This window comes from Trypanosoma brucei, chromosome 10 (assembly GCF_000002445.2).
Source record: "Trypanosoma brucei brucei TREU927 chromosome 10, whole genome shotgun sequence".
NCBI lineage: Eukaryota > Euglenozoa > Kinetoplastea > Trypanosomatida > Trypanosomatidae > Trypanosoma > Trypanosoma brucei.
The window spans coordinates 3,508,840-3,536,615 of NC_007283.1; the positions used below are offsets into that span (position 1 = coordinate 3,508,840).

A 27,776-nucleotide genomic window follows, 5' to 3' on the forward strand; every position below is an offset into this window, starting at 1 on the left:
ATCCAACAAGACAATCAATAGCGAGCTCGGCAAGCACGTAAGCACCGCCCCCATTTACACACAAGAAAAAGGAAACATATACTCCGTTGCTTACACGGTCAAGGGGGAAGGATCATAGGGAAACCAGGCAAGCAAAGCCACAATACGTTTCGCCCCACTATCGGCAGGGTAAACCACCACATATTAAAGACGAACAGGAAGACATGGAGACAACACGCCACGCACAGAAGCCACACCCAACGTATATAAGTGCGCGAGTCCCATCTTCTCACACTAGCCATCTATTACATTCAATACTGCATAGGACAAGGGCGTACAGAGAAAATTCAAGCAACCATTCTGAACCGGTTATCCAACAAATAAAAATATGCTGCATTCCCTTAACCATCCACACCACAGCATCCTAAAAGGAATGACGGTAACGCACTACGTATGTCTATTCACCGTTCCGCCGTCTCTCCTCCTCTATCGCATCTTCCCATTCAAGATCCTCCATTATGCTCTCCGACTGCCGCAGTGCAGCTGGAAGGCGCGAAAGGACGAAGCCTACTGCGCAAAGTAACACAATGGTCTCACCCCACAGTCCAATATATTCCTGCATGAAGTCCAGCCACGAAATTATCACACGGTATTTAAACGTTCCAAGCGTCATCTCCTGTCCCCATCCACCACTGCGAGCACTGGTATACCGCATATGCTCTGGAGGCTTTATCCCATAGAGAAGATAGTAATTACGTGCCTCAGGGTTCACAAGAATGTCGTATGCATCCTTCAGCTCCTCAAGAACCATCGACCGGTCTTCCTCATTCTTCTCCGTCTCTTCCACTAATTTCTTTTTTGTTTCGTATGCTCTCTTCAGTTCAGTGGGGTCGACTGAGCGTGCGTCCTTCGTATCCTTCGTGTCCAGCAAAACACTGAAAAGTTCACGGTCTACCTGAGAGGCAAGGCGATTGTACGCAAGCTCCACCTGTTGATTATTGGCTTCGCACGCACGACCACAGTGAACCAGCTGCCCTCGCGCATCCTGATGTTCTTTATACGCCTTACGGATTTCCTGCCGGATGCGGTAGTTCTCCCGCCGTCGTTCCTTGTCAAGGTCCTCTCCACCTGCCTCATCAGCAGCAGCTCCGGTAGATTTCGGACGGATTCTCCCCTTCACACCCAATATTTCGTAATAGCTCTCCGCTTCACTTGGAGTGACGGCACCATCATGAGTCGGATTGACCTCACCGAACCCTTTGCCACTCTCAATCTGAGGTGGCTCCAGGTTAAACTCCACGTCATACTTCGCTAACGCAAGCAACGAAATGGCAATCACTACCGCTACGGAGAAAAAAATGCGAAACATAGAGCCAGAATTTTCATGCTCGCCTACGACAGCATCCCACTCGGCTTGAGTGATTATACCACGGTTGGGGTCCCGTCGAGAGTAGCGGTTGGTATTAGCAAACCGTGAATTGGGCCGCTGCACACCATACATGGCGTTGTGCCGTGCAAACACATCCTCCCGAGCAGCACGAGCCGCGCTCTCCTCCAGCTTGTTACGCCGCTCCTGAGCCTGCTGCTGCCGTATTTGCGCTGCTCGAGGTATCATACTTAGCAACTTAGAGCTACACTCCCCATTAGTAACAAATTAAAAACAGGATTCAAGGAAGAAGAGGGGGAAAAAAAAAAGAAACGGTGATACGACGGGGAAAATAATCGAAGGAAAGCAGTTTGGTGCGGAAATAGGATTGCGCAAACAATCGCAATGTAGTCGCCCACATACCACACAGTCAGTTACGTCCCTGTTATTACGTAAAATGATTAACGTCGATCATATAAATGATTTCATTATTCTTTTATTTTCCCCCACTCATACAGAAAACTTCCATTTACTTCCGTTGCATATTCATCTTTCTTCTCTTGCCTTATAATAGTTTTTCTCGCTGTTATTCGCTGGTCCCTTCTTAATGTTCGTTTCCCCTCCCCACTCCAACCCGGGCGTAGGAAACGTGAAACACAAACATATAATCTCAGATCACACAGTCAGACAAAGAGCTCCCCACGCAGCCTCTCCCACCAAACGTGGCTTTCCTACATCCTTTTGTCCACATTCCTATTCCTATTGCGGGGGGGATTTGTAGTAACCTGTAACCACAGCGTGGTCACGCTCGAACGGTTCCAGCGAGGCCTGTTCCTTCGGTCTCAGCCCTGAGTCCTTCAGCTTCTGCACCTCCGATGCAAAAACAGTAGCAGAGTCCGCTGTCGAATCAATGCAATTGGCCTTTATCGAAATAACAAAACCACCGTTCTGTTTCAAAAAGTGTTGTGCATTCAGAGCTAATATTCGCGCCTGGTCGGGTTGAGCAACATCCATAAAGATGCAGTCTACCAAACGCGGTATCAGCATCCGATATTTCTGCGGGTAGCGGGCATCCTCAAGGATCGGGACAATATTACTCCGACGTTTCGACATCTCCTCCAGGTCACGCCCGCTACGGTGTGAGAACTCCACAGCGTACACAACACCCTCCGGACCCACCAAATCAGACACATGACTAACAGTTGTCCCACTGGCAGCACCCAGGTATAACACTGTTGAGCCCGGTTCCATGTATATCTGAGCAACACCAGCGTAAATCGCCGCCGCAAGTTTCGACCGGTATGGATTCCACACGCGGAACTCGCAGGACTCGGTCTCTCCGGCAATTGTACCGCTTACGCGCTTCTCACCGTATATGGAGACACCAGGTACGAGTGACTTTGTGGCAAGAGTGTCTTTACCCGCAAGGAGGTAGCAGCCACGCATACGAGCATGGGGTTGAAATATGTTGCCCTTCACCCCACCGCCGGCTTTGCCTCCGCCTCGTCCGCCAAATTATTATACTACCAGTTAATGAAAACATTAACAATTTCGGTGCTACAACATTGTTCTTACGATATCTTATTATTTTCTGATGGGCGATTGTACTGTACAGGAGTCGTGGGGGGTATATATGAGAAAAAAGAGAGAGGAAAAAGGATAGGGTGTCGACCGCAACAAAAAAAAAAAGCAAAAGCCGTCCAAAAATTATGAGCGTGTACAAAAATGATCCAAATCCTTTGGCAACCGAAGTATGTAAAAGAAATAGCTGAGGCGATAGGTAAACCCCCGAGCCATACCGATGTATTGTCTGCAACACATTCGTAATGTTCGGTGACGATATGGACCCTTTCCCGTTACTCAGCATACTTCTACGTCACGTGTTTGAGCGCCCACGCTTCCTAAACACTCGGTGAAGGGAACGAAGTCTTCTATACTGTTTAACTTCATCACTTTCCTGATCCAGAATCAGGTGGACGGCGAAACTGGTTGCTCCACAAAACGGGCAAACCGATGCGGGATCGTCATCCACGGGGCAATCCTTTTTTGCAGCAGCTGGTTTCCCAACAGACTCATTCACCGCAGCGCAAGCCACAACGTGCCCGCAAGACCAAAACCCAAGAAATTGGTGAAGACCTGAGGCAGAGTCATAACCTGTTACTGGGCACCGAATAAGCACCTTTCTGTCCTTCCCCTCCTCTACGTTCGACACCTCACACACATCAGATAGTTTCGATATTTTCATATCGCTGTTCAAATCGCTACTGCTCTGCTTATGGAGTGAACGTTTCTCCAATATGTTATCCAACACCGCCTTCTTTGAATACAGGCGTCCATAAAGATCAAAAACAACCGGAAGCTGCAGCGGCTCCAGTGACAGACCACAATGCGACCACCGCAAAACCTTTTCCTCCTTTAATTTTCGCGTCGTTTCTCCTCCACCATTGTCCCCTTTCCGCAGCTCATCAGCGGTGAGGAACACACGTGACTTTTCTAATATCCGCCGCTTGTTTGAGAGTGCTTGGCCATCGCCGCCCATCGGGGTATAACTTCATAATCATGCATCAGGGGAAACCAATGCCAAATTAAAAAAAAACAAAGATGGCAACGGTGGAGAGCAGTTTTGTTTGGCAGTGACGGTAGGACAATCAAAGGGGCACGGCGTCCCGAAAACGACTAAGAGCATCCACCGGTACAAAATGTTGCAGAGGGTACACGAATAACAAGAAGGTTTGGCTAAACACATGCATACACAGAGAAGGGGAGAAATACATAAAGGTAAGGGAGGCGAGAGATCCATCAACGTTGGCACTGGATGGTCGCCACTCACTATGCTCAAAAACAAACAAAAAACTTACTGAGGGCCCCACTACAATCTTTCTTCCATTCCGGCAGTTGATTCCTCACACCTACCGTCACTTCGCCAACTCATTCACCAAGACGAATATTCAATAACGGAAAACGCAAAGCTGCCGGTTCAAAGTCGTAGTAAACCGTCACCTCATGATGCGGAATATCCTCCTCAGAGGTCATTAGTAGTGCCGACGGAGGGGTTAACCCGAACGCCTCACGCAGCGACTGTTTGAAGTTGCGCACGATAAACCCAGGCTCGACACGGTTGAGCCACATTCGAAAACCGTCACTTATTGCCCCTCCATGGTGCTCCTTGATTCTCTCCGCCACTCCGTAAAGTTCAAAATTCCAGTCACAGTTAAACTGGTCATCAAAGGCGGACACGCCCACCATTCTGTGGTGAACCACAACATTTGTATATTCTCCCCTCGGCACCGTAAGTCCAGTCATTCTATGAACGCGATCCAACAAGCATACACGTATGGCAGCCAGTCGCTAAAACGCTAGCCTACCTCAATAATACTAACGCTAACAGCAAAAACAATGTTCATACACACCATTAAATGAGGGAAAGTTGAGAGAAATTTTTCACTCGGATGCATAGCAGGTTCCACATCTGGCACTACTTATTAGTACACGTATATACGGTACGATACATACAGAGAGGCACGCATATAAGGCAAGCACAACAAAAGGTGGAGGGTGAAAAGATAATAAAAATCAGACTGCGCCATCATCTGTCTTCAGTTCTCTGCTTGTCATCAACTGCCCCAAGCAACTTTGACTCCAAAAACGAAAACCGCGCCTCCAACGCGTCAAACCGCCCCGATATCTTTTTGTCCATGTTCTCCAGCATCGTCATGATGTTTATCATAGTGGCTGAGATAAGCGGTTGCTCTGGCTCCGTATTCCCCTTCCCGCACGACGTCTGGTAGCTTACACTCGAGCCGGCTATGGGCATGGCCTCGGAGGAGGAATGCTGCGACAAAGCGGAACGGTCGAGCGGGAGGGGTTCCAGGTATACAACAGGGTCCCAAATAACTCGAACCAAATAGAGTGAATCCACAGAACTTGTGTACACGCACAGCCGCCACCGCTCATGCCGTCCTCTGTATTGGCACTCGTCAGTACAAAAAAATGTCGCTCGGTGATACGCGCTTCCCTCGTGAACTAATACCTTTTTGCTGCCGAGGGTAAAGGTCCACTTGTGGCCTAAAAAGGTTTCCTCATTGGGGGTAAATATCTCCGCTCGCGTGACGTATGTCATGCCGTTCCAGGAAGACGTGGGATGCTGGGCAGATGGACCGATGTAACACTTCTGAAGCTCCACATTGGCCGTCTCGAGACTAGACAGTAGCCCCAATATGTCACGCTCGCCAATAAGGGGCGAGTTCCCCCAGTAAGGTGTTTCACAGTCCGTGTTACCCTGCTGGGGGGTAACCACTGTCGGTATCCTGTAGCGCTTGCCGGAAAAATGCATAACCGAATCATCTCCACTGCAACAAGAAAGATTCGTTTGCGGTCCGCGATCGACGGGCTCGGGACCATACTTCCCAACGAGTATTGCCATCAATTGTTCTTCCTTCCCCTTATATGCAGCCAAATATTCCGATATTCTGCTCAGATTCTTTGGGTTGTACTGCTCGTAAAAGCGATGAAGTCGTTGATAGTACCTCGTGCAAGCGTCCCCATCCACACCAGATTGCTTCTCGTGGGCATAGCCGGAGTTACTCTCCCGCGACTCCCAAGCACTCTCAGTTAAATTCGAGTGCATCCCTGATCGCACGCTGCACAGCAGTTGCTGAGGAGGAATATTTGAAGGGGGAGAACCACTTGAAGGAGTTGTGTTGCACTCCCGGTTATGCGGCTTCGCACACTCGTCTGTTTCGGGGGGCGACAGGCCCTCCATGGAGGTAAGGTTTTCTTTCCCTCAGGTTTCAAAAGGGTCAGCCTCCCCCTCATGCACATATTCCAAGTAGCACCCAGTAACCAAAGTAAAAAAAAAAGAAATTAGCGGTACCGGCATGCATGCAAAGGAGATGAACAACCGATGCAAAGCGGCAGTTCAGATACGACCGTACAAATATGAGGCCAGAGAGTTATGACAACGCACAAATGCACGGGGGCGAAGCATTGGCCACCTTCGCTGCCCCGGTAGAGCCTCCAAGTGGAAACCAGCATATTATTCGACCCACACAACCCCAATCGAAGAAAAGGAATCAAAAAGAGGGACAACGGGAAATAGAAAACCAGAAGACAAAATGCAATTCCAGTATCCGTCAAGGATTTAAAATCCATGAATCGGCGCATAAAGGGCAGCACCTCACCGAGGGAAACGGAAAAAAAAAGTCCATCATGGCATGGAACTGAGCGATTTTCCAGTTTTTTTTTTATTTTTATTCTGCACAGCGCATGGTGGCTGAGTTCATTGCTGTCACGTTCTTCAAACCGGCCTGAGTCAATCCCCCTCCTGAGAAAACAACAGCAGGACCTCTCCAATACCCCACGGCCGCTAAACCGTATACTCCACTTCGTGTTAGACATATTGTTGCTACTAAAACATTAGACGCATAACCGCTTGTAGAATCCGCTACCTCACTTGGTGGGCCCGAAAATGTGAAATCATTCCAGTGGCCGTCCCATTGCTCAAACTGCGCTTAACCTCACACACTCCTCCACCGGGCGAAACCGCGTGGAGAGATACAGATAATCCATTAACATCCGTCATCGGCTTAATCCACCTCGTGAAAGCACTGCGCTGGTCTGCGTATCGGGCAAAGACTCAACAAAGAAGGTAACTCAATCACCTCCTTCCACCTGCTGCGGCAAAACACAAGCAAGACGCATCAACACTTAAGCAAATGAACAGAGAGATGAAAAAAAAATTTTTAAAAAAGAAAGAAGAAACGTGAAGACATATCGAGTTAATAAATTTTTTTTTTTAAAGTCAAACTCATTTATCCTCAACCGCGCCTCCCCCTCCAGCCCCGCGACTTTCCCCTCGCGAAGTCAACAACCGTTGGGGGGAGAAAGAAAAACGCTGCGGAATTGGCGCAAGTTGCCAAGGTGCAGAAATGAGAATTAAGGTGGTGAACACATGTTAATTTTACTCGGTAATTATTCCGCGCTTCAAAAAGAAAATAAACCTTCTCGCCTTACTCCCATCATCATTCTTAGCCCCCCTCGCATGAAACACCGCTGCAACCCACCGACCCTCCCCCAACTATTCAGATGTTGGAATACGGAGAACTGGTTAGGAGAGGGAAGATCTCGGTTTTTTTTCTCAATTCCCCACACTCCTGTCATGCGTCTTCACCCTTCTTAGGAATTCTCAAATGCATCCACTCTCTCGTCACTCTTTTTGTGTCTTATTGCAGGCTCACAATGGCCTCGACGCTTACACCACCAGGCCCCCTGAGTTGCACAATGAGACAAGCCAAGAAGGTACGAAATGCAACAGCCGAACCACAATTATCAATCGCGGAATACTGAGTCCAATGGGTTCGGTTCCGGCGCGGGATTTAGCGCCTTGTGAATCTTTGATTTCGCTTTAACGGCCTCGTTCATGTGTACCTTCTCCAGCCGCCGCGTCTTCCTGTCGCGACGCTGCTCCGTGGGGGTCCTGGCCAGCGCATTTTTCCAAATGACGTTCCCCTTGAAGCACCCGTTGAATATGGACGTCGGCTCCAACGTAAAACGTGGTCCAATTTCCATCAATGACTTTGGCTCCGTGTCAATTATCTGGTAGTGACGGAACCATATGTGTCCATCAAGGTAGAAAAAGCACAAAATGTGGTCAACAAACGGCTTAGATCTTGGGTGATACCGTGGGGTATTGAATGTCATTTGGAGAAGCGACTTCACGACCCGTAGGTGTGGTTGGGTCTCAAAATCCCTGTCAAAGTGGAGGAGCGGCCTACTATACTTCAAGCAGTTTCCAGCCATGCGTAGTTCATCTGCCGTGTGAACATTTGTTAATTGCATCTTCACACTGGGACCCCGCGGAGCCTGAGCAATCCAAAGGTAACTGATATCCTGGCGGTGAGCCTCAATAAAGAGTGAACTATTGCACTGGTGAAGCTCGCAAAGTTCAATCACACTATCTCCTAGGCCACCAGTACGACCAAGCTTCGGGTGCTCCCGAGCGTGCGGCATTAAATTCCGAATGTCAAGAAGAAGATGGCGGTCTCGACTAGATATATTACGGGAGCCCAAAACTAGGCACTTCTGCCGGTTTGTCATCCGCTTATCCGTTGTTGCGCGTTTCAACTGCATTTCGCCGATCATTGACTCCTCCACCACACCCCTTTCCCCATGAACTTCTTGCTTTGTTTCCTGGGTCCCTCCATGTTCCTCACTTGAATCGGCGAGCCGCTGACGTTTCTCCCTCTTAACCATTGACTACTTCCTTCTTTGCAAACAACCTTTTCCACCGCAACACTTTCACAAGTCAATTTAGAAGAGATAAGATACAATATGAAAGAGACCTGAAACCTCTTTAAACAAATATGGACACGCATTTGCATTATGTGGGCGCAACCCCTGTGCATCAAAAGCCGATATTCATCACCAGTCCTCCCAGAGCAAAAAGTTTTTTATTCCTTTTAAAAAAGGCACTGCGCTCATAACAGTAAGAGGAAGAAAAAGCTGGTCTGAGAAGCAAAGAACAAACCGAACAGGGTTGTGCAACTATTACGGTAGCAAGCATCACCACCCTCTACGTGCCTCCGTATACACAGGGGACAACATTTTCATATGACGTCAAACTGCATGAGAAAAAAACCTACTAAGGACATAATGAGTAAGATGCAACAAACGTATAAGAAAACACTCATTGGCTTCATTTCCTTAACGAGCTTCTTCAGGCGTACGTTCAGAGTGTGCAGCTGCTCGGTTTGTTTATTCATGACCTGTTCCGTGTTATCTAAATGCTTATTTTGCATATCAATCTGCCCGCCAATCTCCAGTGCTAGGGTATGCAACCTAGACACTCCCTTTGAAACTACTTCAAGAGAATTTTGTATTTTCTTGTCCTGGGCCGCAATTGTCTTCATCGCCTCCGCCGTGTCCTCGTGATCCTCCAAGCGGCCTCCACCCACCGTGTCGTCTTCAAGGTTAGCCCCCGCGTACGGATCAACATGACCACCACCGTCCTTTTTGTCTCGCCACAATGAGCCAAGTTCGCCACGAAGTTGAGCCCTACGACCGACAAGCAATTCCTGACCCACATTCACCCCGCTCGTTGCAGCAATTCGCTGGTGATCAGACTCCTTTACCAGCTCCAGAGTAGCAAGACAATCCTTATATTGTCCAGATTTGGCAGAATGTGCCTTCTCCAACAAAGCAATCTTGTGTGGTTTCGCTTTCTTCCTTCTGGTTTCCTTTTCAAGGGCAGCACCGGACTTATTCACTTCTTGCTTCATTTCTTCCAGTATAGTTTCAAGGTTTCTTATGTCTTTATGTATGGCAAGTGATTGTTCCACAGCTATTCGGTCCTGACCGTGGCGCGCAGCGCCCTCATTGCGTTCCTTAATATTTTCCTTAACTCGCTCGACGCAGCGAATGAACGCTAACGTCAAATCACGAAAGGGGTCGCCGGTCGTTTCTATCTCTTTGGGCTCATCCGTACGGCCCGCACGCTCACGCACACGGCGGATCCTCTTTATTGTCTCCCGCAGCATGGCACGCATGAAGCCATCCCTGTTGGGTAAGTAATTAGGCATTTCCTGCTCTCAATAAACCCCTACACAACCAACTGCAGAACAAGAATATATATATATATATATATATAGTTAAAAGCAAAAATGATAAAGCGTTTGCACGGGTGAATGGAGCGGAAATGTACCACACAAAAAACTGCCGAGCCTCCAACAAGAAAACAGCACACCACCTACACACTTATCGCTGTAACCAATCGACAGATATATTAACACTGTAAACCGCGAGGTGTTGTAAAGAACCTTTCTTATTAGATATACAGAGAAAAAAAACGGGAACCGCAAAGGGAAAAGAAAGTAAAACGCCCGCGTCGTTCGATTCATTCCTTGGATTGCCCATCACTTTTCTCTCCTTAAGGTGGAACATTCTTCCCTCACTCCTTTCATTGGCCTTTTTCTCTTTCGTCTCCCCATTCCTTTACTATTTCCCCTCTCCCTTGCTCGTGCGGACCCGCGCCCCCAGCTCCCATACTGGAAAACGATTACCATACACCCTCACCGTTGCCAAGCTGACGGTTGATGGTTGTAGAATCGCGAAGGGAACGAAGAGGGTGTTCTCCCAAATCGGGTTGACGCACTCTGTTCATTGTGGGGCCGAAGTTCCGCTGCGGGAGTTGCGAGGGAGGGCCATAAGAATTGTATTGCATTCCTTGGTGAAAAGGTCTTGTACTGCTCTCCAGTGGCCGCCAACCCATTGACGACAAGTCGACACCATGGTTAGGCTGCGGATTCCAGTGCGTATTTCGAGTGATATCCGACACTGCGACCGGATTCGGGAAAATACGAGCTGCAGCCGACGGTTCCGCCCGGTAGAAATGCTGGGACTGCGTGGTGGGCAAACCCAGCTGTGGTGGTTGTTCACCCGGTTGTCCAGAAAAGGTAAACGTGCATAAATTCTCTGACGCCACAGCTGTCACTCGTGGAGGCAGCACAGTTTGCTCCTCAAAGATACGGTCAATCTCAAGCACATAATACTTCACTGGAGGTGCCTGTTCCATTTCCTCTTCCTGTGGTTCGATGGGTACGTCCACAACGGGAATCTCTTCCTGTATAGTAATGTACGGAGGTTCTTCGTTGTTGCTCGGTGGTTCCATAGTTATAGGAACCTCATCCTGAACCTCAGCTGGTGAGTCTACAGCATCCTCCGTCACCGCAATCGTATCACCTCCATTCAAAAAGGTTACGGGTTCGGGTTCGGGTTCCGACTCCGGCTCCGGGGCCGGTAGAGCAACCACAACTTCGTTCTTACCGCGGGCGATCTCTAAAAACGAAGGTGAACTACCACCCCTCGCCCATGCATTAGAAGGAGGCACACGAACCTTTTGTTGCACCAAAGGGCCTTTGGTTGAAGGGGGGTCGGTTGGTCGCGAGTCCCCACCTTTGTTGCCTACGGGAGCCCTTTTTTTTGCCTCGTTTAGCGGTTGATTTTGCTTTTCCTCTTTATTTGGCCGACTGCGCGTACCATCCTTCTCATCCGCCTTCACGGGTCGTCCTTTACCTCTCGCGTTCATTAACAATCAACCGACAAAATAAAAATTACTACAGACAATCCTTTTCTAGCAGAAAAATAACAAAAACCCTTTAGAGGCACCCCGAAAGGGGAAGAACATGAGGAAAAAGAACGAAGCATTCATAATACAACCACAAGCACTAAAAAGATAGGAGGAAAAAGAACAAGGTAAACGTACAAAGAGGCAACACACTCAAAACATTAAATTAAAAATACCAAACCGAAAAATAAAGCAGAAACAATCCTGTACAGCCCGGATCTCGTTAAGCAGCCACCATCTTCCTTCCCATAGAGAGGAACTCGGAGTGCTCGTCGGTGGGGTCGCGCGACACCTCCGTCTCCGCCCAGAGGTCGGGGGTAAGGAAGCCGTATGTCTTGCGCAGTGCATAGAATGTGGCCATGATGAAATTACCACGCGTACGCGTCTTACCACATGAGCTAGTATATACGTCCTCAACGCCGGCAAACTCAAGAATCTTCTTCGGCACAGGCGCAGCAACGATACCAGCACCACGTGGAGCAGGGATCAAGCGAACGGCAACGGAGCCGCACTTCCCGGTTACCTTGATAGGGATTGTATGCGGTTCACCGATCTTGTTACCCCAGTAGCCACGGCGCACAGGCACAATACTCAGCTTCGCAGCGATCATTGACGCACGGATGGCCAGGGACACCTCCTTGCCGACGCGGGCGCCGACACCAATGTGGCCGTTACCGTCACCAACAACATTGAAGGCCTTGAAGCGTGTGCGCTGTCCGGCAGACGTTGCCTTCTGCACGGGGAAAACAAGCATCATCTCATCACGGAGGTCGCCTTCGCGGATCAGTTGGTCCACGATCTGATGCTCTTTGATGGGCATCGAGAAGAGGAAGATTTCCTCCAGCGAGGTGATCTTTTGATCCTTCACAAGGCGGCCAAGTTTTGTGCATGGCACCCATTCCTTCTCATCACCACCACCGCCACGACCGCCACGACCACCGCGACCGCCGCGACCGCCACGTCCGCCACGGCCACGACCGAAGCCGCGCTGCTCGCCACCTGTACCGCGTGGTGCGTCAGCCATTCTCACTGTTCTTGGACGTCTGCTTTGGGCGGGTCGACGGAAGTCGGCAGTGTTGAGTAGAAGTAGAAGAAAAAGAGGGAAATCGACAGGTAGGGAATCATATATATATATATATATTTATATGCAAATGTGTTAAAAAACTCAGAAATTCATGGTGATCAAATAGAAACACCGCCGAAGCAGTGTCATTTAACGACAAAAAGTTGTTTGTCTGCGAGAAAAGTAATATCTGATGCCCTGACACGGTAAAGGATTTAACCCCTACATCGCTGCATCAGATGGGTATATCAGGGCGGTAGACAAAAGAGGAATTATTAGCAGGGGACAGTGGTTTAGATGACGAGTTCCTAGAGTTTTGTCTCCCTCTCCAGAAGACGCAAAAAATTTCCCGGCACAAGTCCCTTCCGCTCCAATTTCTTGTCATCAGTTGCGGTAGTTGCCTGGCACCAACCATTTTCCGTGTAGTCATCAACAATAAACCGGTCCCCGGTCTTGAATCCAATAAACCCCTCTTTCTCGGGGGATACATAATCAAACATGGCTACGTAGACACGTCCACCATTACAGTGTTGCGCATCGTGTCGATTTGACGAGCGAGCCGTTGCCTCTACTGTCTCATCAGACCACTCCTCCTCACTACTACAATCTTCACTCTCAGACAGTTCATCCTGTAATTCATCATCCTCCTCACTCAGGGTCAAGTCAGAATCTTTTCGTCTTAAAGACTGCCGAGCTGTCCAGTTACGGTACCGAAGATGTGCCCGGTACAGTATTTCCATGAGTATAAATAGTGCAACCCTTAAAACCCACGACTTCCATCTTCCGCCTGCTGGAGGCGCAGAAGACCCACTGGGGGCTAATTCCGCGGCTTTTGCAACCGCTGCTCCAGAAATCCCTTTTGGTACTGCACCCTCCTGACTCTTTACTATAGACTTCAGAGCCTTTATACTGTAGTACGTTCCAAAGCCAACCCCAAACAGTTCTAAGCCCGACCGCATTAATTGGAAAAGAATCTGAAGCACATGACCAACGACCTCGATGGTTGAGTGTATAGCCAGCTGCTTCTTCTGTTGGCGATGCCTTTCTACAGCCTCCTTTTCTTGTCGCCGGCGCGCCCGTCTCTCCCGGCGAGTTTCGGTTGCTAAGGGTTTAGCAAACTGCAGAGGCTGCTGCTGGTCAGGCTGGGAAGGTAACAACCCACCACCAGCCTGGTCACCGGGAAGCGCTAAGGCCCCATTCATGCCATTGCCGCCTATAGCACCACCAACTGGATTGCCCAGAATGCCGTTCATCCCCATGCCACCATAGGTACCGCTCATTGAAGAAAGACCTCCTCCATACATTGAACTCATCCCGCCACCAAGGCCACCATAAACTGAGCTCATCCCTCCGCCATAGCCACCGTACATTGAAGACATTCCAGTGCCGTACATCGATGGCATCCCTGCACCATAACCACCGTACATTGAAGACATTCCACTGCCGTACATCGATGGCATCCCTGCACCATAACCACCGTACATTTTTCCTTCGCTTCGAGTATACACGCGCTGATATATGTAGATATACTTGGGTGCGTGCACGTCCTCTAGAAACACTTTCCTTTCCCTTTCACCTTTACACTTTTTTCGCAGTGTTAAGCTCGATTGCCATGGGGGGGGGGGTGAGTGACAAGGAAGCAGAGTATAGATTTCGGCAAGATAGAATAGGTTATGTTGATGGAATCAATATTACAGCTGATGCAAAGCGTATTTCACGTTAACCCGCACACATACTTGATAATAAAGCCGCCCTCTCATGTTCCGTGACGTGAAATTGATTCGCAAGCGGCAGACGCAAGGAAGAAAAAAAACGCGCAACAACCCAGCCCCAGGAGTAGCTCTGGGGGCAAAAAAAAAAACTGGTGACTAAAGAGGGCACGACGGCAGGGGGGTCAACAGCAGAGGAAGAAAAAAAATTGGAGGCGTTAATAACAACAACAACTTGTAAAAACAAAAACGAGAAAAAACCTTCGTACATAAAGGGAGAGTATGCTTCTACACACATGCTACCGCGTGAAGGAAATCTTTTTAATTATTGGTGAACACTTGGAGAAACAAATTGGAGAAGGTTTATAGTTTCCACTCATCCAAGTTAATTGGTTGACCTGATCGCTTCGCCTCCCGCAATGCATCAAGCTTCGCCTGCATTTCGGCCTCAATGCGGTCGGTTTCACGTCTCATTGCCTCCACGTCGTCTTGATGACGCTGGCGTTCCAAGACAATTTGTTCCAACAAGGCCTTTCGTTTCCCATCAAGCTCTCGTGTTGCCTTCAGGCGTGCTTCCTCCTGCTCAGCGGTCAGTTGGCGCAATGTCTCTTCCTGGTGCTGCTCCTCCTGACGTTGGAGCTCTTCTTGCCTCAACCGCGCTTCCTCTTCCTGTTTCCGCTTCGCCTCTCGAGCTTTCTCCGATGCTTCGTGTTGAGCTTGTTGAGCAAGGGCTTCTATTATCTTCAGCTCCGCTTTTTGCAATTCCGATGCTATATCTTGTTCGCGCTGCCTCTGGCGTTCACGGCGTGAGCGTTCCTGTTCAGTTGTGTCTTGCTGAGCCTGTTCCTTCTCAGTAGCCAAGCGTCGCCGCTCCTCCTCTAGTTCTCTCTTTTTAGTAGCAAGCTCCTTGAGATGGGTATCGAGATCCACCTGCTGTTTCTTCTGAAACTCAGCATACTCAGCCATCTTCTGTTTCTCTTGTTCGGCCTTGTGTTGCCTTGTAGCCGCCTCCCTCTCACGGCGACGGTTCTCTTCTTCCCACGCCATCCTTGCCCTCTCGCGCTCCAACTCCTCTTCCCGTTCGCGCTCTCTCTTCTCCTGGAGATTCCTCCATTCCTCCGCTCGCTTCTTTTCCTCGGTCTCCAACTGTTTTGCATAGTCTAGTTTAGCTTTGCAAACCTCTTCGGCCTGTCTAAGTTCTTCTTGTTTTCTTTTGAACCATTCTGAGAAGCTTGTTTCCGAGTTGCCGGGTCTACGAAAGCCTTCACAGTTATTTTTCGAATTCGGGGCACTGCCCCCGTACGTCCCCTTTGTATACTGCATAAAGATATCTTCAAACAATTTCTCTTCTGACATCGGGTTTGCTCTAGAAGTACGCGTACCATAAGAATTGGGAACAGGGCCCGCCGCGTTCGCTGCCCTTTCAGTGGCATTTGGTCTCGGTACATTGTGGGCTCGCGCCGTAGGACCATCCCGCCGAACTTCTCTCAGGCCTATCTCTTGATCATACTTTCGACGCTTAGTGGGCGAACGCAATATCTGGTATGCATTAACGACCAACTTAAATATTGCCTCCCCTTCGGGATTCTTGTCAGGATGTAACTCGAGCGCCTTCAGTTTGTAAGCCTCTCGTATTCCGTCCTTAGACGCAGTCCTTGGAACCCCCAGGATCGCATAATAGTCCGCCTGCTGCATACCGTACTTTTTCCCTTCCCTTTCTCAGCAGTAATAAGGGAGAAGTGCAGTGGTAAAAGAAGTAGAAATAAAATAAGAGACAGCGACTTTAAGAAGCAGCAACAGACTCATAGATCCAACAAGACAATCAATAGCGAGCTCGGCAAGCACGTAAGCACCGCCCCCATTTACACACAAGAAAAAGGAAACATATACTCCGTTGCTTACACGGTCAAGGGGGAAGGATCATAGGGAAACCAGGCAAGCAAAGCCACAATACGTTTCGCCCCACTATCGGCAGGGTAAACCACCACATATTAAAGACGAACAGGAAGACATGGAGACAACACGCCACGCACAGAAGCCACACCCAACGTATATAAGTGCGCGAGTCCCATCTTCTCACACTAGCCATCTATTACATTCAATACTGCATAGGACAAGGGCGTACAGAGAAAATTCAAGCAACCATTCTGAACCGGTTATCCAACAAATAAAAATATGCTGCATTCCCTTAACCATCCACACCACAGCATCCTAAAAGGAATGACGGTAACGCACTACGTATGTCTATTCACCGTTCCGCCGTCTCTCCTCCTCTATCGCATCTTCCCATTCAAGATCCTCCATTATGCTCTCCGACTGCCGCAGTGCAGCTGGAAGGCGCGAAAGGACGAAGCCTACTGCGCAAAGTAACACAATGGTCTCACCCCACAGTCCAATATATTCCTGCATGAAGTCCAGCCACGAAATTATCACACGGTATTTAAACGTTCCAAGCGTCATCTCCTGTCCCCATCCACCACTGCGAGCACTGGTATACCGCATATGCTCTGGAGGCTTTATCCCATAGAGAAGATAGTAATTACGTGCCTCAGGGTTCACAAGAATGTCGTATGCATCCTTCAGCTCCTCAAGAACCATCGACCGGTCTTCCTCATTCTTCTCCGTCTCTTCCACTAATTTCTTTTTTGTTTCGTATGCTCTCTTCAGTTCAGTGGGGTCGACTGAGCGTGCGTCCTTCGTATCCTTCGTGTCCAGCAAAACACTGAAAAGTTCACGGTCTACCTGAGAGGCAAGGCGATTGTACGCAAGCTCCACCTGTTGATTCTTGGCTTCGCACGCACGACCACAGTGAACCAGCTGCCCTCGCGCATCCTGATGTTCTTTATACGCCTTACGGATTTCCTGCCGGATGCGGTAGTTCTCCCGCCGTCGTTCCTTGTCAAGGTCCTCTCCACCTGCCTCATCAGCAGCAGCTCCGGTAGATTTCGGACGGATTCTCCCCTTCACACCCAATATTTCGTAATAGCTCTCCGCTTCACTTGGAGTGACGGCACCATCATGAGTCGGATTGACCTCACCGAACCCTTTGCCACTCTCAATCTGAGGTGGCTCCAGGTTAAACTCCACGTCATACTTCGCTAACGCAAGCAACGAAATGGCAATCACTACCGCTACGGAGAAAAAAATGCGAAACATAGAGCCAGAATTTTCATGCTCGCCTACGACAGCATCCCACTCGGCTTGAGTGATTATACCACGGTTGGGGTCCCGTCGAGAGTAGCGGTTGGTATTAGCAAACCGTGAATTGGGCCGCTGCACACCATACATGGCGTTGTGCCGTGCAAACACATCCTCCCGAGCAGCACGAGCCGCGCTCTCCTCCAGCTTGTTACGCCGCTCCTGAGCCTGCTGCTGCCGTATTTGCGCTGCTCGAGGTATCATACTTAGCAACTTAGAGCTACACTCCCCATTAGTAACAAATTAAAAACAGGATTCAAGGAAGAAGAGGGGAAAAAAAAAAGAAACGGTGATACGACGGGGAAAATAATCGAAGGAAAGCAGTTTGGTGCGGAAATAGGATTGCGCAAACAATCGCAATGTAGTCGCCCACATACCACACAGTCAGTTACGTCCCTGTTATTACGTAAAATGATTAACGTCGATCATATAAATGATTTCATTATTCTTTTATTTTCCCCCACTCATACAGAAAACTTCCATTTACTTCCGTTGCATATTCATCTTTCTTCTCTTGCCTTATAATAGTTTTTCTCGCTGTTATTCGCTGGTCCCTTCTTAATGTTCGTTTCCCCTCCCCACTCCAACCCGGGCATAGGAAACGTGAAACACAAACATATAATCTCAGATCACACAGTCAGACAAAGAGCTCCCCGCGCAGCCTCTCCCACCAAACGTGGCTTTCCTACATCCTTTTGTCCACATTCCTATTCCTATTGCGGGGGGGATTTGTAGTAACCTGTAACCACAGCGTGGTCACGCTCGAACGGTTCCAGCGAGGCCTGTTCCTTCGGTCTCAGCCCTGAGTCCTTCAGCTTCTGCACCTCCGATGCAAAAACAGTAGCAGAGTCCGCTGTCGAATCAATGCAATTGGCCTTTATCGAAATAACAAAACCACCGTTCTGTTTCAAAAAGTGTTGTGCATTCAGAGCTAATATTCGCGCCTGGTCGGGTTGAGCAACATCCATAAAGATGCAGTCTACCAAACGCGGTATCAGCATCCGATATTTCTGCGGGTAGCGGGCATCCTCAAGGATCGGGACAATATTACTCCGACGTTTCGACATCTCCTCCAGGTCACGCCCGCTACGGTGTGAGAACTCCACAGCGTACACAACACCCTCCGGACCCACCAAATCAGACACATGACTAACAGTTGTCCCACTGGCAGCACCCAGGTATAACACTGTTGAGCCCGGTTCCATGTATATCTGAGCAACACCAGCGTAAATCGCCGCCGCAAGTTTCGACCGGTATGGATTCCACACGCGGAACTCGCAGGACTCGGTCTCTCCGGCAATTGTACCGCTTACGCGCTTCTCACCGTATATGGAGACACCAGGTACGAGTGACTTTGTGGCAAGAGTGTCTTTACCCGCAAGGAGGTAGCAGCCACGCATACGAGCATGGGGTTGGAATATGTTGCCCTTCATCCCACCGCCGGCTTTGCCTCCGCCTCGTCCACCTCCGCGGCCCCCACCTCGGCCTCCTCCGCGACCGCCACGGCCGGAGCCACGACCCCCGCCGCGTCCACCACCGCCGCCGCCGCCGAAAGCTCCCCGTCCTCTACCGCCACGGCCAAAGCCGCCACCACCAGCACCGCGGCCGCCCCCTCTACCACCGCGCATTGCTACTCAGATTACTTCGGGCACCTAATTATTAAAAAACGTTAAGATAAAGTTGATCGATATATGAATTTTAAAGGACCGGAGGAGAACTTTTACGATAAACTGTTGCATGTTAATAAAAAGCATAACTTTTATGCAGTGACGGACAATAGATGAAATAGCAGCAAGTAATAGTAATTCAGCGTCACCAGACCCGGTACAAAAGGAGGATAAATTGCGCTTGTGTATATTTCATGAAGCACCCGCTTCCTTTTTTTCAGTTCTGCTTTCCTGCATGGACGAGCGGGGCGAGAGAAGAAGCAAGTCAGATGTGCTTAAGCAAAAAAATGGGGGCGCCACATAATCGTCCTCGCTTCCACTTATTTTTGGAGTACGTACACTCACTCTTGTGCATACAAACAGCCTTATTGGTATTGTGGTCACGGTCACGCTATCCACTCCCTGACTGTGACAACTTACCCAGAATGCTCCTCATCCGCTCCGTATTTTTGGAGTACTTATTGACCTTGTTGAAAGCCACCATTTTCCCCACATTGACCCACACAGCGTTTTCATCCGAGCATGGCTTCTGTTTTTCTTGTACTTCCTGCTCCTTCACGTGCTTCGCTTTGACCTCCTTTATCTTTTCCTCGCGCATCTTATTCTGTTCCTTCAAATATGCCTGGGCTGCTTCTGTCAGTTGCCTCTCTTTTTCCCTTGATTTCGCGTCAATTTCAGCAGTTCGGGCATCTATACCCTTTTTAGCAGCTTGGCAGACGGCAATGGTGGCGCTCGATTGCTGCACCGGCGCTGCTGTTTGCGGTGGAATTTGTGGGGTTTGGGGAGTTTGAGGTATCACCGCGGCCTCCGATGCTTGTGGCATTGCCGGGACTCCAGAAGGGGCCTCCGAACTGATCGTATTGTCACCTTCCTCACTGTTGGGGAGGGCTGGTCCAGCGTTTCCATTGAATGAGTTCTGGTTAATGTCCTGCCCTGTTTGACTCTCGTTTAGGAAGTCCATAGCGGTTCAAGGTATCTTCGTAGAGTGGTGTCGGTGAAACTATCACGTATTTTCCAGCGAAAGGAAGAAAGAGACAGAGAACAAGAGGGTAGATAATCCCCCAGGCACGAGAAACGAACCAAAGTGTTGGTTTAGAGCTCCACTAGGAAAAAGGATATCCAAAGCACTGGTATACACTTAACTCAATTAGGCCCCTTGCCGGAAGCGCCATACAAGAAGGAAAAAAAGAGTGGCGCATCCCCACACAGAGGATCCCAACATAACCACATGAAGCGCACAAGTTAAAGGGAGAGGCAGCAAGTAACAGCGAGCGCCAATGCAGACTGGAAAGAATGTCCCCTTCAATCACTCCACCACCCCTCCCCCTCACCGAAGGTTGGACCCCAAGATAATGTGCATGATAATATATTAGGCGGCACGAACAACACTGCTGTCCCCCCTGCCTTAACTCTACTCTCTTTCCTTTGCTCTATCTCTAGTGCGAGTCATCTGCGGGTAACAACTCGGCCAGGAAGGGAAAACATGAAGAAAAAACGACAGCCATACCTTTCACCCATGTGTTCAACTGAATCAGCGCAGTTGGGTCGACCAGGCTGAACTTCTTCCAACACGCCACCCCTTTGGCAACAACTCTTCCAATCTTCCACCCTTTCTTACCTTTGGTTAACCTCCTCGCTTTTCGCTCCGTCATCCACTTTTTCTTTTTTTTTTTACCTTCCACCAACTTTCAGAAATCTACCCCCCCCCTTTTCTCCCCAGTTCTCCAAGCACGACGGCGTGAAATCCCTTCATGAAAGAAGCGGGAAAAGGCTTAAAAATAGTAGATAGAAAGGGTTGGCTACACCTTCTTGACTTGGGACGCCCGAACGAAGACACCCTTCCCTTTCGGGCATGTAAAGTATTGTTTTTTATCAATAAACGAAGATCCATCGTTAGTCCCTTCATTTCCTTCAAACATTTCCAATCCTATCCAGATACCGGCACCAAAAGCTGTAGGGCCATTGAAGCGAACAGCCGCACGGAATCCTTTATACGTGACAATGTCACCTATATGCAAATCTTTCGCCGAGCTAACGTGATTAACGGCGGCGGAACGACCGGGTGTAGTGGAACGGGTGCCGAAGCGCCCGGGTGTGGTGGTCCTTGTTGAAGTATGGCTCACCGGCAGAGAGCTGTTCGCCAGCCGAGACACACCGGCACGCGCTGCCGACGTGCTCCGACCCGTGGTGGTAGTTCGGGACGGCGTACCGCTGCGCATCGGTGTTGAGCCGATGGTACGCGAGTGTGTGGCCCCAGCAACCCGAACGGGAGTTCCACGTCGAACGGTACTTGCCGCGCTTCTCGCAAGTGGGCTCCGTGTCGTTAACCTGTTGCCTGCTGGTCGTGACATGGAGCCGTTGGAACTTTCGTTGGCGCTGCTACGCCCTGGACGCACGCCTGTGCGTGCAGGGGAAGTAACCCGCAGCGAGCTGCTTGTGCCGGCGGCGCGGCCTGCACCGACACGCGAAGCCGTGGAAGGAGTCTCGGCTCGCCGCGGGGTGCTCGTGCGGCGGTTTTCTTTCTCGCGTGTCGCTCGGCTCTCCTCCCGCCGCTCCTGTGCCTCTCGCAGTCTCTGGTTTTCACGTTGCAGGAGTGTAATACACTGGTGCAACGCCTGTGCCTCCTTGTTGAACATTTTGCAAGCTTGAGCCACCTCAGGAGTGGGCAATGTTTCAAGGATTTTTGGTACCATAACCGATTGTCGTGGGCGCGCTACATCCTCTAACCATTGATGCCCAAGCGCGTCGTTGAGAGACATTCGTTTGTGGGGATCCTTGTTTAGCAACCTCTCAATGAAATCAAAGGCGATGGGCGATATGCCCTGCGGCTCGGGCAGCGTCGTGTCCATGATGAAACGAAAAACCTCCTTCTCTGGGGCGTGGGCAGCTGCGGAGTAGGGAAAGCTCCCGGAGAGCATAATGTAAGTCACGACACCAACCGACCATGTGTCTGCCTTGAAACCATCGTAGTGTGTTTGAGTAAATTTTGCATAAAACATTTCTGGTGGGCCGTACCGAGGCGTGCCAATGACATCTGAGCAAACGATGCGCTTACCAATAAGGCGCTCAGCGCCAGGGTATTGCATGGATAAACTAATAGGATCTAATGCATCGCGCTCCTCCGCGGACGTACATATGCCTTTGGACCGCTTAGCAAGACCAAAGTCCGTCAACTTGATGTTATCGTCATCACTAACAAGCAGATTCTCCGGTTTTATGTCACGGTGAATAACATCGTGGATGTGACAATGTAGCACAGCTTTTATTATCTGATATGTGTAGTATTTCGACGTTTCCTCAGACAGTTTCCCCTCCGGTGCTTGGAGAATTATTTCACACAAGTCACCACACTGAACCTCCTCAAAGAAAAGAAGAAACTCCTCCTCTGTCTCAATGTACTCTAAAAATGTGACAACATTACCATGCGACGGAATGTGACGTAGTACATCGATCTCCCGTTTCACCTCTGCCATGGCGCGCTCCACATTTCCCTTGGTCAGAGACAAAAGGTACTCCTTCTGTATTATCTTCACAACAACCTTCATTCCTGGTTGAAATGACGGTGGCTCGTACGGATCAATAACCGAACAGCGCTTGACTACGCTCCACGCCCCACGCCCGGCGACAGAATCGTTATGGATGATATATTTATTATCTACATGAGTGACATCCGCCGTTGGTGGGTTTTCTTGTGCAGTCACTTCTGTGTCAGTGGATTCCATTTCAATAAGAAACCCCAACGCAGAGAGATTATCACTGGTATATAAAAGGGAAGCAACGCTGCCTTTTTTTGCTTTCTTACACCTAATTTATTTTTACACCGTTTCATTAAGAACACACGTTGAGAGAAAAAAAGGCAGAAAAGACAATTTCATTGCGAAGCAAATATAACCAAAAGAGAGGGGGGATAGTAGTGCCGGCACCAGCCACGGGTGTACAGGGGAAAGGGGGAAAAAAAGCAATTGATGAAATTGATGAGAGGAAGGAAGAACAAGAAGGGGGATGAAAGCATTCAGCCTTTTTCTTTTTTTTCCTTCTAACGGGAAGCCAAGAAGCACCACTCGTGGACGTAAATAGTTAGTGGGGCACCATTCTTCCATATTACCCCCGGGGGAGATAAACACTAGGTATATCTTTAAATGTATATACCGGCGAGCTGACACCACAGAGCCGTCACAAGCAAGGCGATGGTCCCCCCTACGAGCAAAAACAAACAAACAACAAATAAATGGAGAAAAAAGTTACGAAAAACAGGTGGCAGTCACGTAGAGGCAATGGGAAGGAGAGAGAAAAGCATAACAACCGAAGAACAAAAACAAACGAGTTGGAAACCAAAGAGGATGACAGAAGCGTATTTATCCCCACGGATACGTAAAGCAGCAGGGGCCACGTCCTACATCATGTAAGTACCAAAAAGCATGCCCTGGAGAACTTCCTACTCCCAAGAAGTAAAAATAAGAGGCAACATCCACCGCCACACACGCCTCCAGCTTAGAAAGGGTATCACATGCAATAATGCGGCACCACCTAGCCTGCCTTCAGCTCTCATTTTAACAAATATGTCAGACATACACATTTTGCACGGAAGAAAGCAAACGAATCGAGAGGATCCCACTGCAAGACGGGAGGCAAAAGGGTGAAAACAACGTCACTCACGCACGTGTACGCAAACACGGTCTGTAGGGATGACCCAGGACACACGCTTCAACCCTTCACAGAGGCGAAACTGGAAACACAAATAAGAGAAGCAAAAGGCAAATAAAATGAATAATAAACCTTGGGTCTTCAAGCAAAGGGGCAGCACCGGAAAAAGGAACATTCACAACACTGACACCGTTAGTGTAAGTGTCGCCTCTTATTGAAAATTAGGTCCAGTATTCCCTATTCTGGCCTCTCCAGAGTGCATTCACCTTGCATTCGTTCCACGTGCTCAAACGTTGGAGGTACAACCGACCCCAGACTCTAGCATCCGCCACAAACACAGTCCCTCAGGTGAAACGCCTTTTCACAAATCCCTTTCTCCTACCTGGTTCCGTGGAGAATTCCCCCCCCCTCTCTCTACTCCCTTTGTCACCCACTCTACCACTTATCCAACCACTAATCACCAAATTTCCTTCCTTTTCCCCTCCCCTTTCTGTCCCTTTCCATCATTCCATCCACCATAGGTGCCATTGCTCACTACCACATTCCTTCAAATTGTGCTGTCCTCTTCCCCCACCCCTTACATCAAACAGCACGTTTTGCCTCCTATAGCACGCCAGTCTGCATTATTCGCTTTTTCTCCTCCCCTAAAAAAAAAAAAATCATTCCTACAAATTAATTTTATCTTTAAACTCAGTCGCCGCTAGACCTTTAAGAAGGGATGTTGCAAGAGCGTTGCAGCGTCGGGGCGCTCCGCAACGGTGCGACGGAAACATAAGTCAAGAAAATCGTACGCCTCCTGCGATCCTAAGGCATTAGGGTCCTTTGGGATAGCATCGGGCCAACCTGTGGACATGGCGAGTTTGTTCATTATATGCATCACATTAGCCATGGGTGTCCACGGTGCACGACCCGTAATCATCTCGGCAACCGTGCACCCAGCCGACCAAATATCCGCCTTAAATGGATCGTACCCATTCTCATCCGTAATAACTTCTGGGGCCATCCAGTAAGGAGTGCCTGCAAGCGTGGATGTCGCCGCCTGCCGAAGAGTTCCATATGTGGTCATAACCTTCGCTTGGTCGAAATCGGCGAGCTTTGCTATGCCTGTGTCCATTGATATAAGCAGGTTGTCCCCCTTTATATCACGGTGAGCAACTTTATTCCGGTGCAAATATTCCAATCCAGAAAACATTTGGCGGGAATACACACGCACCACTGGGTACGGCAGATGACCATTGGGGAGAGTCTTCATGAGCGACGAAACGGAGCCGCCAGTGACAAACTCGAGATACAAGTACAAACGTTTGGGCGTGCTCTCGTTATCGATGCGGCTGTGAAGGTATCGAATGACGTTTTCATGCACCAACTTCTTGTGAACCTCCACCTCGGTGTTAGTTGGGGAATCTTCCGCCAATTCCAACTCCTTAACAGCAACAAACTGCCCACTGGGAAGGATGCCGGCATATACTGAGCCAAAGCTCCCGCTACCAAGTTTCTTACCCATCGTTATTTGGTTCAACTCAGCCACATCCACGGAACACATGCCTGCGGGCATTTCACTTAGTCTTTTCCCGCCCTCTTCCCGGGTATGGATGGGTTCCTTTTGTTTTCCTTTGTGTGAACGGCTGATTACCTTATTACTTTTCCTTTTTGGTTTTCACCGTAGATATGGCAAAGAAGCCAAAACAATCCTTGATGACTGTCATTTAAGCGCAGCCAGTCGCGGGCGGCCATGCACGCAGCACCAGATAAAGTAGAGGAGGGAAATCCGGTGTGAACTACGAGCAGAAGGTATCATTCAAATAGCCCGACTGAGCTGACGAAGTGAACCTGCACAAAAATTAGAAAAGGCGATTCTCACGAAGTTCCCTTAAAATAAATTGCTGTTAAGAAACGCGCGGGCATTTTATCCTTATTATATCTTTTCTTTACTTATATTTACCCTTTTTTTTCTTTGTTCCGGCGATTGTACGTAACACCTCCTTTGTCGCACCAGTGGCACTCCTATCCTCATCCCGCTCCATCCCAGGCTCTGCTATGCCACCATCATCAACACCGCCTCCCTCCGCCTCTACAATCCCTTCCCCACCGTTCATGCACTCCGGTCCCATCGACCTTTCGCGTGGACTAAATGAGGGAAAAGAAAGGGAGGAAAAGGGCAAGGCAGTAGCTTAGCGGCGTACTTCATCCGTCTTCTAGCCGCTCCTGAATCAAAGCTATCTTTCTCGCTCCCCAGTTTCTCTCATACTTTCCTTAACAAAAAAAAAAAAGACACTGCGATGTCTTATCACACACACACACACGGCGTTTCACTACTCCTTGCGCTTCTTCTCTAGCGAAAACGGAAGCTTGCTCGTTGTCAGCAGCAATTCGTCGGTGTATGGAGGAAGCTCTGGCGCCTTCTGCATTTTCAAGCCAGTCACAACTTCAATCTTTTTGGCTGTCACGAGCAACGTCACCTTGAAATGCCCAACTACCTCGCCGTCCTTCTCGTAGAGCACAGGGTACGGAACAACGGCACTATGTTTTACCATCTCCGATAGACCGAGGCGAGCTTTCTTCGTCTCTAAGTTGCGGAAGGCAAAAGGAAATGTTCCATATTTTGACTCAATCTCTCGCTGAAGCTCACGTGCCGACTCCATCTTCATGGTGTACTTGCTGTCCAGGGCTACCTTGAAGACGGAGGGACGAAGATCCCGCTCCTTCAGTTTGCCCTTTCCAGAGCTCATGACAATGTCCAATGTCCACACCTGCCCAGCTTCCAAAGTGTAGTCATGGACAAGATGCTCAGCCACCTTCTTTTGGGGAATACAGCGGAAGCTGTCCACAATGTAGCGCTTCAGCATGTGCGAAAGCACTCCCTCCGCGGGTGTTACGCCGTAGTGAGCAGCAGCTTTTTCGATGACCTCTGTTACCTCATACACATTTGTGCCTGGACGCATCTTGCGCACAGCAGTGTTAAGGATCTTGTAAGCAGCTGTAATTACCTTCGCTGCCTTCTCATCCGAACCAAGCTCTTTGTTTTCCGTCACCTGTACCGTATGCGCTACCTGAGCACAGTATCCATCAATGTGAATGCCCAAGTCAACGTGTACAACATCACCAAGTTGCACCACTTGTGAGGCTGCATCGTCACCGGGAGATGGGCAATTGTGCGCCACGCAGTTGTTCAGCGAAATGCAAGTGGGAAAGGCAATACCCTTCTCTGTGCCCCTAAACATCGTCCTCAACTTCTTCGCGATCGTTTCATCACCCAGTTTGCACAAGTCGTAAACCTTTGCACCAGGTACGATGGCGTCAAGAAGAACCTGCAGCGTCTCGTTACACCAGACAGCGGCCTTCTTGTACCGCATCACGACATCAGAGTTGTTGATAGTGGTATCTTCTTCTTCCTCTTCGGCTTGTTCATCCACGTCTTCCCATTCCTCAATCTTCCCCTCCTCACCTTCTGGCCGAGACATCGCTTATTATGGTTTGGTGATAGTGATAAAGGCACAAAATGTTTACTAACACCCGTGTGACAGATATGAGCCGTGCTCCTCAACTTCAAAAAGGAAAAAACTGAGCAGAGGCAGGGTAGGAATAAAAGAGAACAAACACCGAAAGAGAGAAGGGTCAGTGAACATAGTATCATCCACACGAAGGCCACAACACCAACAGCAAAGTCAATGACAGCAACCAAAAACAAAAAACGGACAGATACCCTGGGGAGAAGGAGGGGGAGTCGCTCTCTTTACAACAGTTAGAGGAGGACAAGAAGTGGCACCTTCGAAAATTACCGGGGAAAGTTGCAAGGAAAGTGCAGCAGATAGGGTGGGGCCAGACCCTCTGCACATCCGATTAAGCACCAGAAGAGCCAACAGTACGCCCCTCACCACGGGGCATTATCAACAAGTGACAGCGTCCATGTTCAAAACTTGCCAGAGTACACTGAAGTGCAAGATCGTGAACATTTAAAAATAACAAAAAAGGCGCTGCGAAACAATATCTCAAACGATGAAGGGCAAACATGACAGAACCTTGATTCAGG

General features: G+C 49.2%; 17 protein-coding genes across 17 annotated transcripts, besides 5 other annotated features; all 17 read right to left on the bottom strand.

Moving 5' to 3' along the window:
* Positions 1-436: 436 nt before the first annotated feature.
* Positions 437-1,594, bottom strand: Tb10.61.2050 (hypothetical protein, conserved; the record flags this gene model as incomplete). The annotated part of the gene is made up of 1 exon (XM_822848.1): positions 437-1,594. One exon carries the CDS (start codon positions 1,592-1,594, stop codon positions 437-439), a length of 1,158 nt encoding a protein of 385 aa, XP_827941.1.
* Positions 1,595-2,104: 510 nt separating this feature from the next.
* Positions 2,105-2,791, bottom strand: Tb10.61.2040 (fibrillarin, putative; the record flags this gene model as incomplete). Its single annotated transcript, XM_822849.1, has 1 exon — positions 2,105-2,791. One exon carries the CDS (start codon positions 2,789-2,791, stop codon positions 2,105-2,107), a length of 687 nt encoding a protein of 228 aa, XP_827942.1.
* Positions 2,792-3,221: 430 nt separating this feature from the next.
* Positions 3,222-3,884, bottom strand: Tb10.61.2030 (hypothetical protein, conserved; the record flags this gene model as incomplete). The annotated part of the gene is made up of 1 exon (XM_822850.1): positions 3,222-3,884. The coding sequence occupies one exon, from the start codon at positions 3,882-3,884 to the stop codon at positions 3,222-3,224; it is 663 nt and encodes a 220-aa protein (XP_827943.1).
* A 389-nt stretch (positions 3,885-4,273) lies between these two features.
* Tb10.61.2020 (hypothetical protein, conserved) lies at positions 4,274-4,648 on the bottom strand (the record flags this gene model as incomplete). The annotated part of the gene is made up of 1 exon (XM_822851.1): positions 4,274-4,648. One exon carries the CDS (start codon positions 4,646-4,648, stop codon positions 4,274-4,276), a length of 375 nt encoding a protein of 124 aa, XP_827944.1.
* A 283-nt stretch (positions 4,649-4,931) lies between these two features.
* Positions 4,932-6,107, bottom strand: Tb10.61.2010 (hypothetical protein, conserved; the record flags this gene model as incomplete). Its single annotated transcript, XM_822852.1, has 1 exon — positions 4,932-6,107. The coding sequence occupies one exon, from the start codon at positions 6,105-6,107 to the stop codon at positions 4,932-4,934; it is 1,176 nt and encodes a 391-aa protein (XP_827945.1).
* Positions 6,108-7,122: 1,015 nt separating this feature from the next.
* Positions 7,123-7,144: a sequence feature (AT_rich).
* A 528-nt stretch (positions 7,145-7,672) lies between these two features.
* Tb10.61.1990 (ribosome biogenesis protein, putative) lies at positions 7,673-8,596 on the bottom strand (the record flags this gene model as incomplete). The annotated part of the gene is made up of 1 exon (XM_822853.1): positions 7,673-8,596. The coding sequence occupies one exon, from the start codon at positions 8,594-8,596 to the stop codon at positions 7,673-7,675; it is 924 nt and encodes a 307-aa protein (XP_827946.1).
* A 353-nt stretch (positions 8,597-8,949) lies between these two features.
* Positions 8,950-9,921, bottom strand: Tb10.61.1980 (syntaxin, putative; the record flags this gene model as incomplete). Its single annotated transcript, XM_822854.1, has 1 exon — positions 8,950-9,921. The coding sequence occupies one exon, from the start codon at positions 9,919-9,921 to the stop codon at positions 8,950-8,952; it is 972 nt and encodes a 323-aa protein (XP_827947.1).
* Positions 9,922-9,966: 45 nt separating this feature from the next.
* Positions 9,967-9,989: a microsatellite.
* A 408-nt stretch (positions 9,990-10,397) lies between these two features.
* On the bottom strand, positions 10,398-11,426 carry Tb10.61.1970 (hypothetical protein, conserved; the record flags this gene model as incomplete). The annotated part of the gene is made up of 1 exon (XM_822855.1): positions 10,398-11,426. The coding sequence occupies one exon, from the start codon at positions 11,424-11,426 to the stop codon at positions 10,398-10,400; it is 1,029 nt and encodes a 342-aa protein (XP_827948.1).
* A 262-nt stretch (positions 11,427-11,688) lies between these two features.
* Tb10.61.1960 (40S ribosomal protein S2, putative) lies at positions 11,689-12,489 on the bottom strand (the record flags this gene model as incomplete). The annotated part of the gene is made up of 1 exon (XM_822856.1): positions 11,689-12,489. The coding sequence occupies one exon, from the start codon at positions 12,487-12,489 to the stop codon at positions 11,689-11,691; it is 801 nt and encodes a 266-aa protein (XP_827949.1).
* Positions 12,372-12,425: a microsatellite.
* Positions 12,490-12,588: 99 nt separating the features above from the next.
* Positions 12,589-12,612: a microsatellite.
* A 224-nt stretch (positions 12,613-12,836) lies between these two features.
* Positions 12,837-14,012, bottom strand: Tb10.61.1950 (uncharacterized protein; the record flags this gene model as incomplete). Its single annotated transcript, XM_822857.1, has 1 exon — positions 12,837-14,012. The coding sequence occupies one exon, from the start codon at positions 14,010-14,012 to the stop codon at positions 12,837-12,839; it is 1,176 nt and encodes a 391-aa protein (XP_827950.1).
* Positions 14,013-14,600: 588 nt separating this feature from the next.
* On the bottom strand, positions 14,601-15,932 carry Tb10.61.1940 (chaperone protein DnaJ; the record flags this gene model as incomplete). Its single annotated transcript, XM_822858.1, has 1 exon — positions 14,601-15,932. The coding sequence occupies one exon, from the start codon at positions 15,930-15,932 to the stop codon at positions 14,601-14,603; it is 1,332 nt and encodes a 443-aa protein (XP_827951.1).
* Positions 15,933-16,481: 549 nt separating this feature from the next.
* Positions 16,482-17,639, bottom strand: Tb10.61.1930 (hypothetical protein, conserved; the record flags this gene model as incomplete). Its single annotated transcript, XM_822859.1, has 1 exon — positions 16,482-17,639. One exon carries the CDS (start codon positions 17,637-17,639, stop codon positions 16,482-16,484), a length of 1,158 nt encoding a protein of 385 aa, XP_827952.1.
* A 509-nt stretch (positions 17,640-18,148) lies between these two features.
* Tb10.61.1920 (fibrillarin, putative) lies at positions 18,149-19,063 on the bottom strand (the record flags this gene model as incomplete). Its single annotated transcript, XM_822860.1, has 1 exon — positions 18,149-19,063. The coding sequence occupies one exon, from the start codon at positions 19,061-19,063 to the stop codon at positions 18,149-18,151; it is 915 nt and encodes a 304-aa protein (XP_827953.1).
* Positions 18,870-19,048: a microsatellite.
* Positions 19,064-19,493: 430 nt separating the features above from the next.
* Positions 19,494-20,063, bottom strand: Tb10.61.1910 (hypothetical protein, conserved; the record flags this gene model as incomplete). Its single annotated transcript, XM_822861.1, has 1 exon — positions 19,494-20,063. The coding sequence occupies one exon, from the start codon at positions 20,061-20,063 to the stop codon at positions 19,494-19,496; it is 570 nt and encodes a 189-aa protein (XP_827954.1).
* An 838-nt stretch (positions 20,064-20,901) lies between these two features.
* Tb10.61.1900 (protein kinase, putative) lies at positions 20,902-22,824 on the bottom strand (the record flags this gene model as incomplete). The annotated part of the gene is made up of 1 exon (XM_822862.1): positions 20,902-22,824. One exon carries the CDS (start codon positions 22,822-22,824, stop codon positions 20,902-20,904), a length of 1,923 nt encoding a protein of 640 aa, XP_827955.1.
* Positions 22,825-24,446: 1,622 nt separating this feature from the next.
* On the bottom strand, positions 24,447-25,301 carry Tb10.61.1880 (protein kinase, putative; the record flags this gene model as incomplete). The annotated part of the gene is made up of 1 exon (XM_822863.1): positions 24,447-25,301. One exon carries the CDS (start codon positions 25,299-25,301, stop codon positions 24,447-24,449), a length of 855 nt encoding a protein of 284 aa, XP_827956.1.
* Positions 25,302-26,058: 757 nt separating this feature from the next.
* On the bottom strand, positions 26,059-27,207 carry Tb10.61.1870 (aminopeptidase, putative; the record flags this gene model as incomplete). Its single annotated transcript, XM_822864.1, has 1 exon — positions 26,059-27,207. The coding sequence occupies one exon, from the start codon at positions 27,205-27,207 to the stop codon at positions 26,059-26,061; it is 1,149 nt and encodes a 382-aa protein (XP_827957.1).
* Between the last annotated feature and the right edge of the window lie 569 nt (positions 27,208-27,776).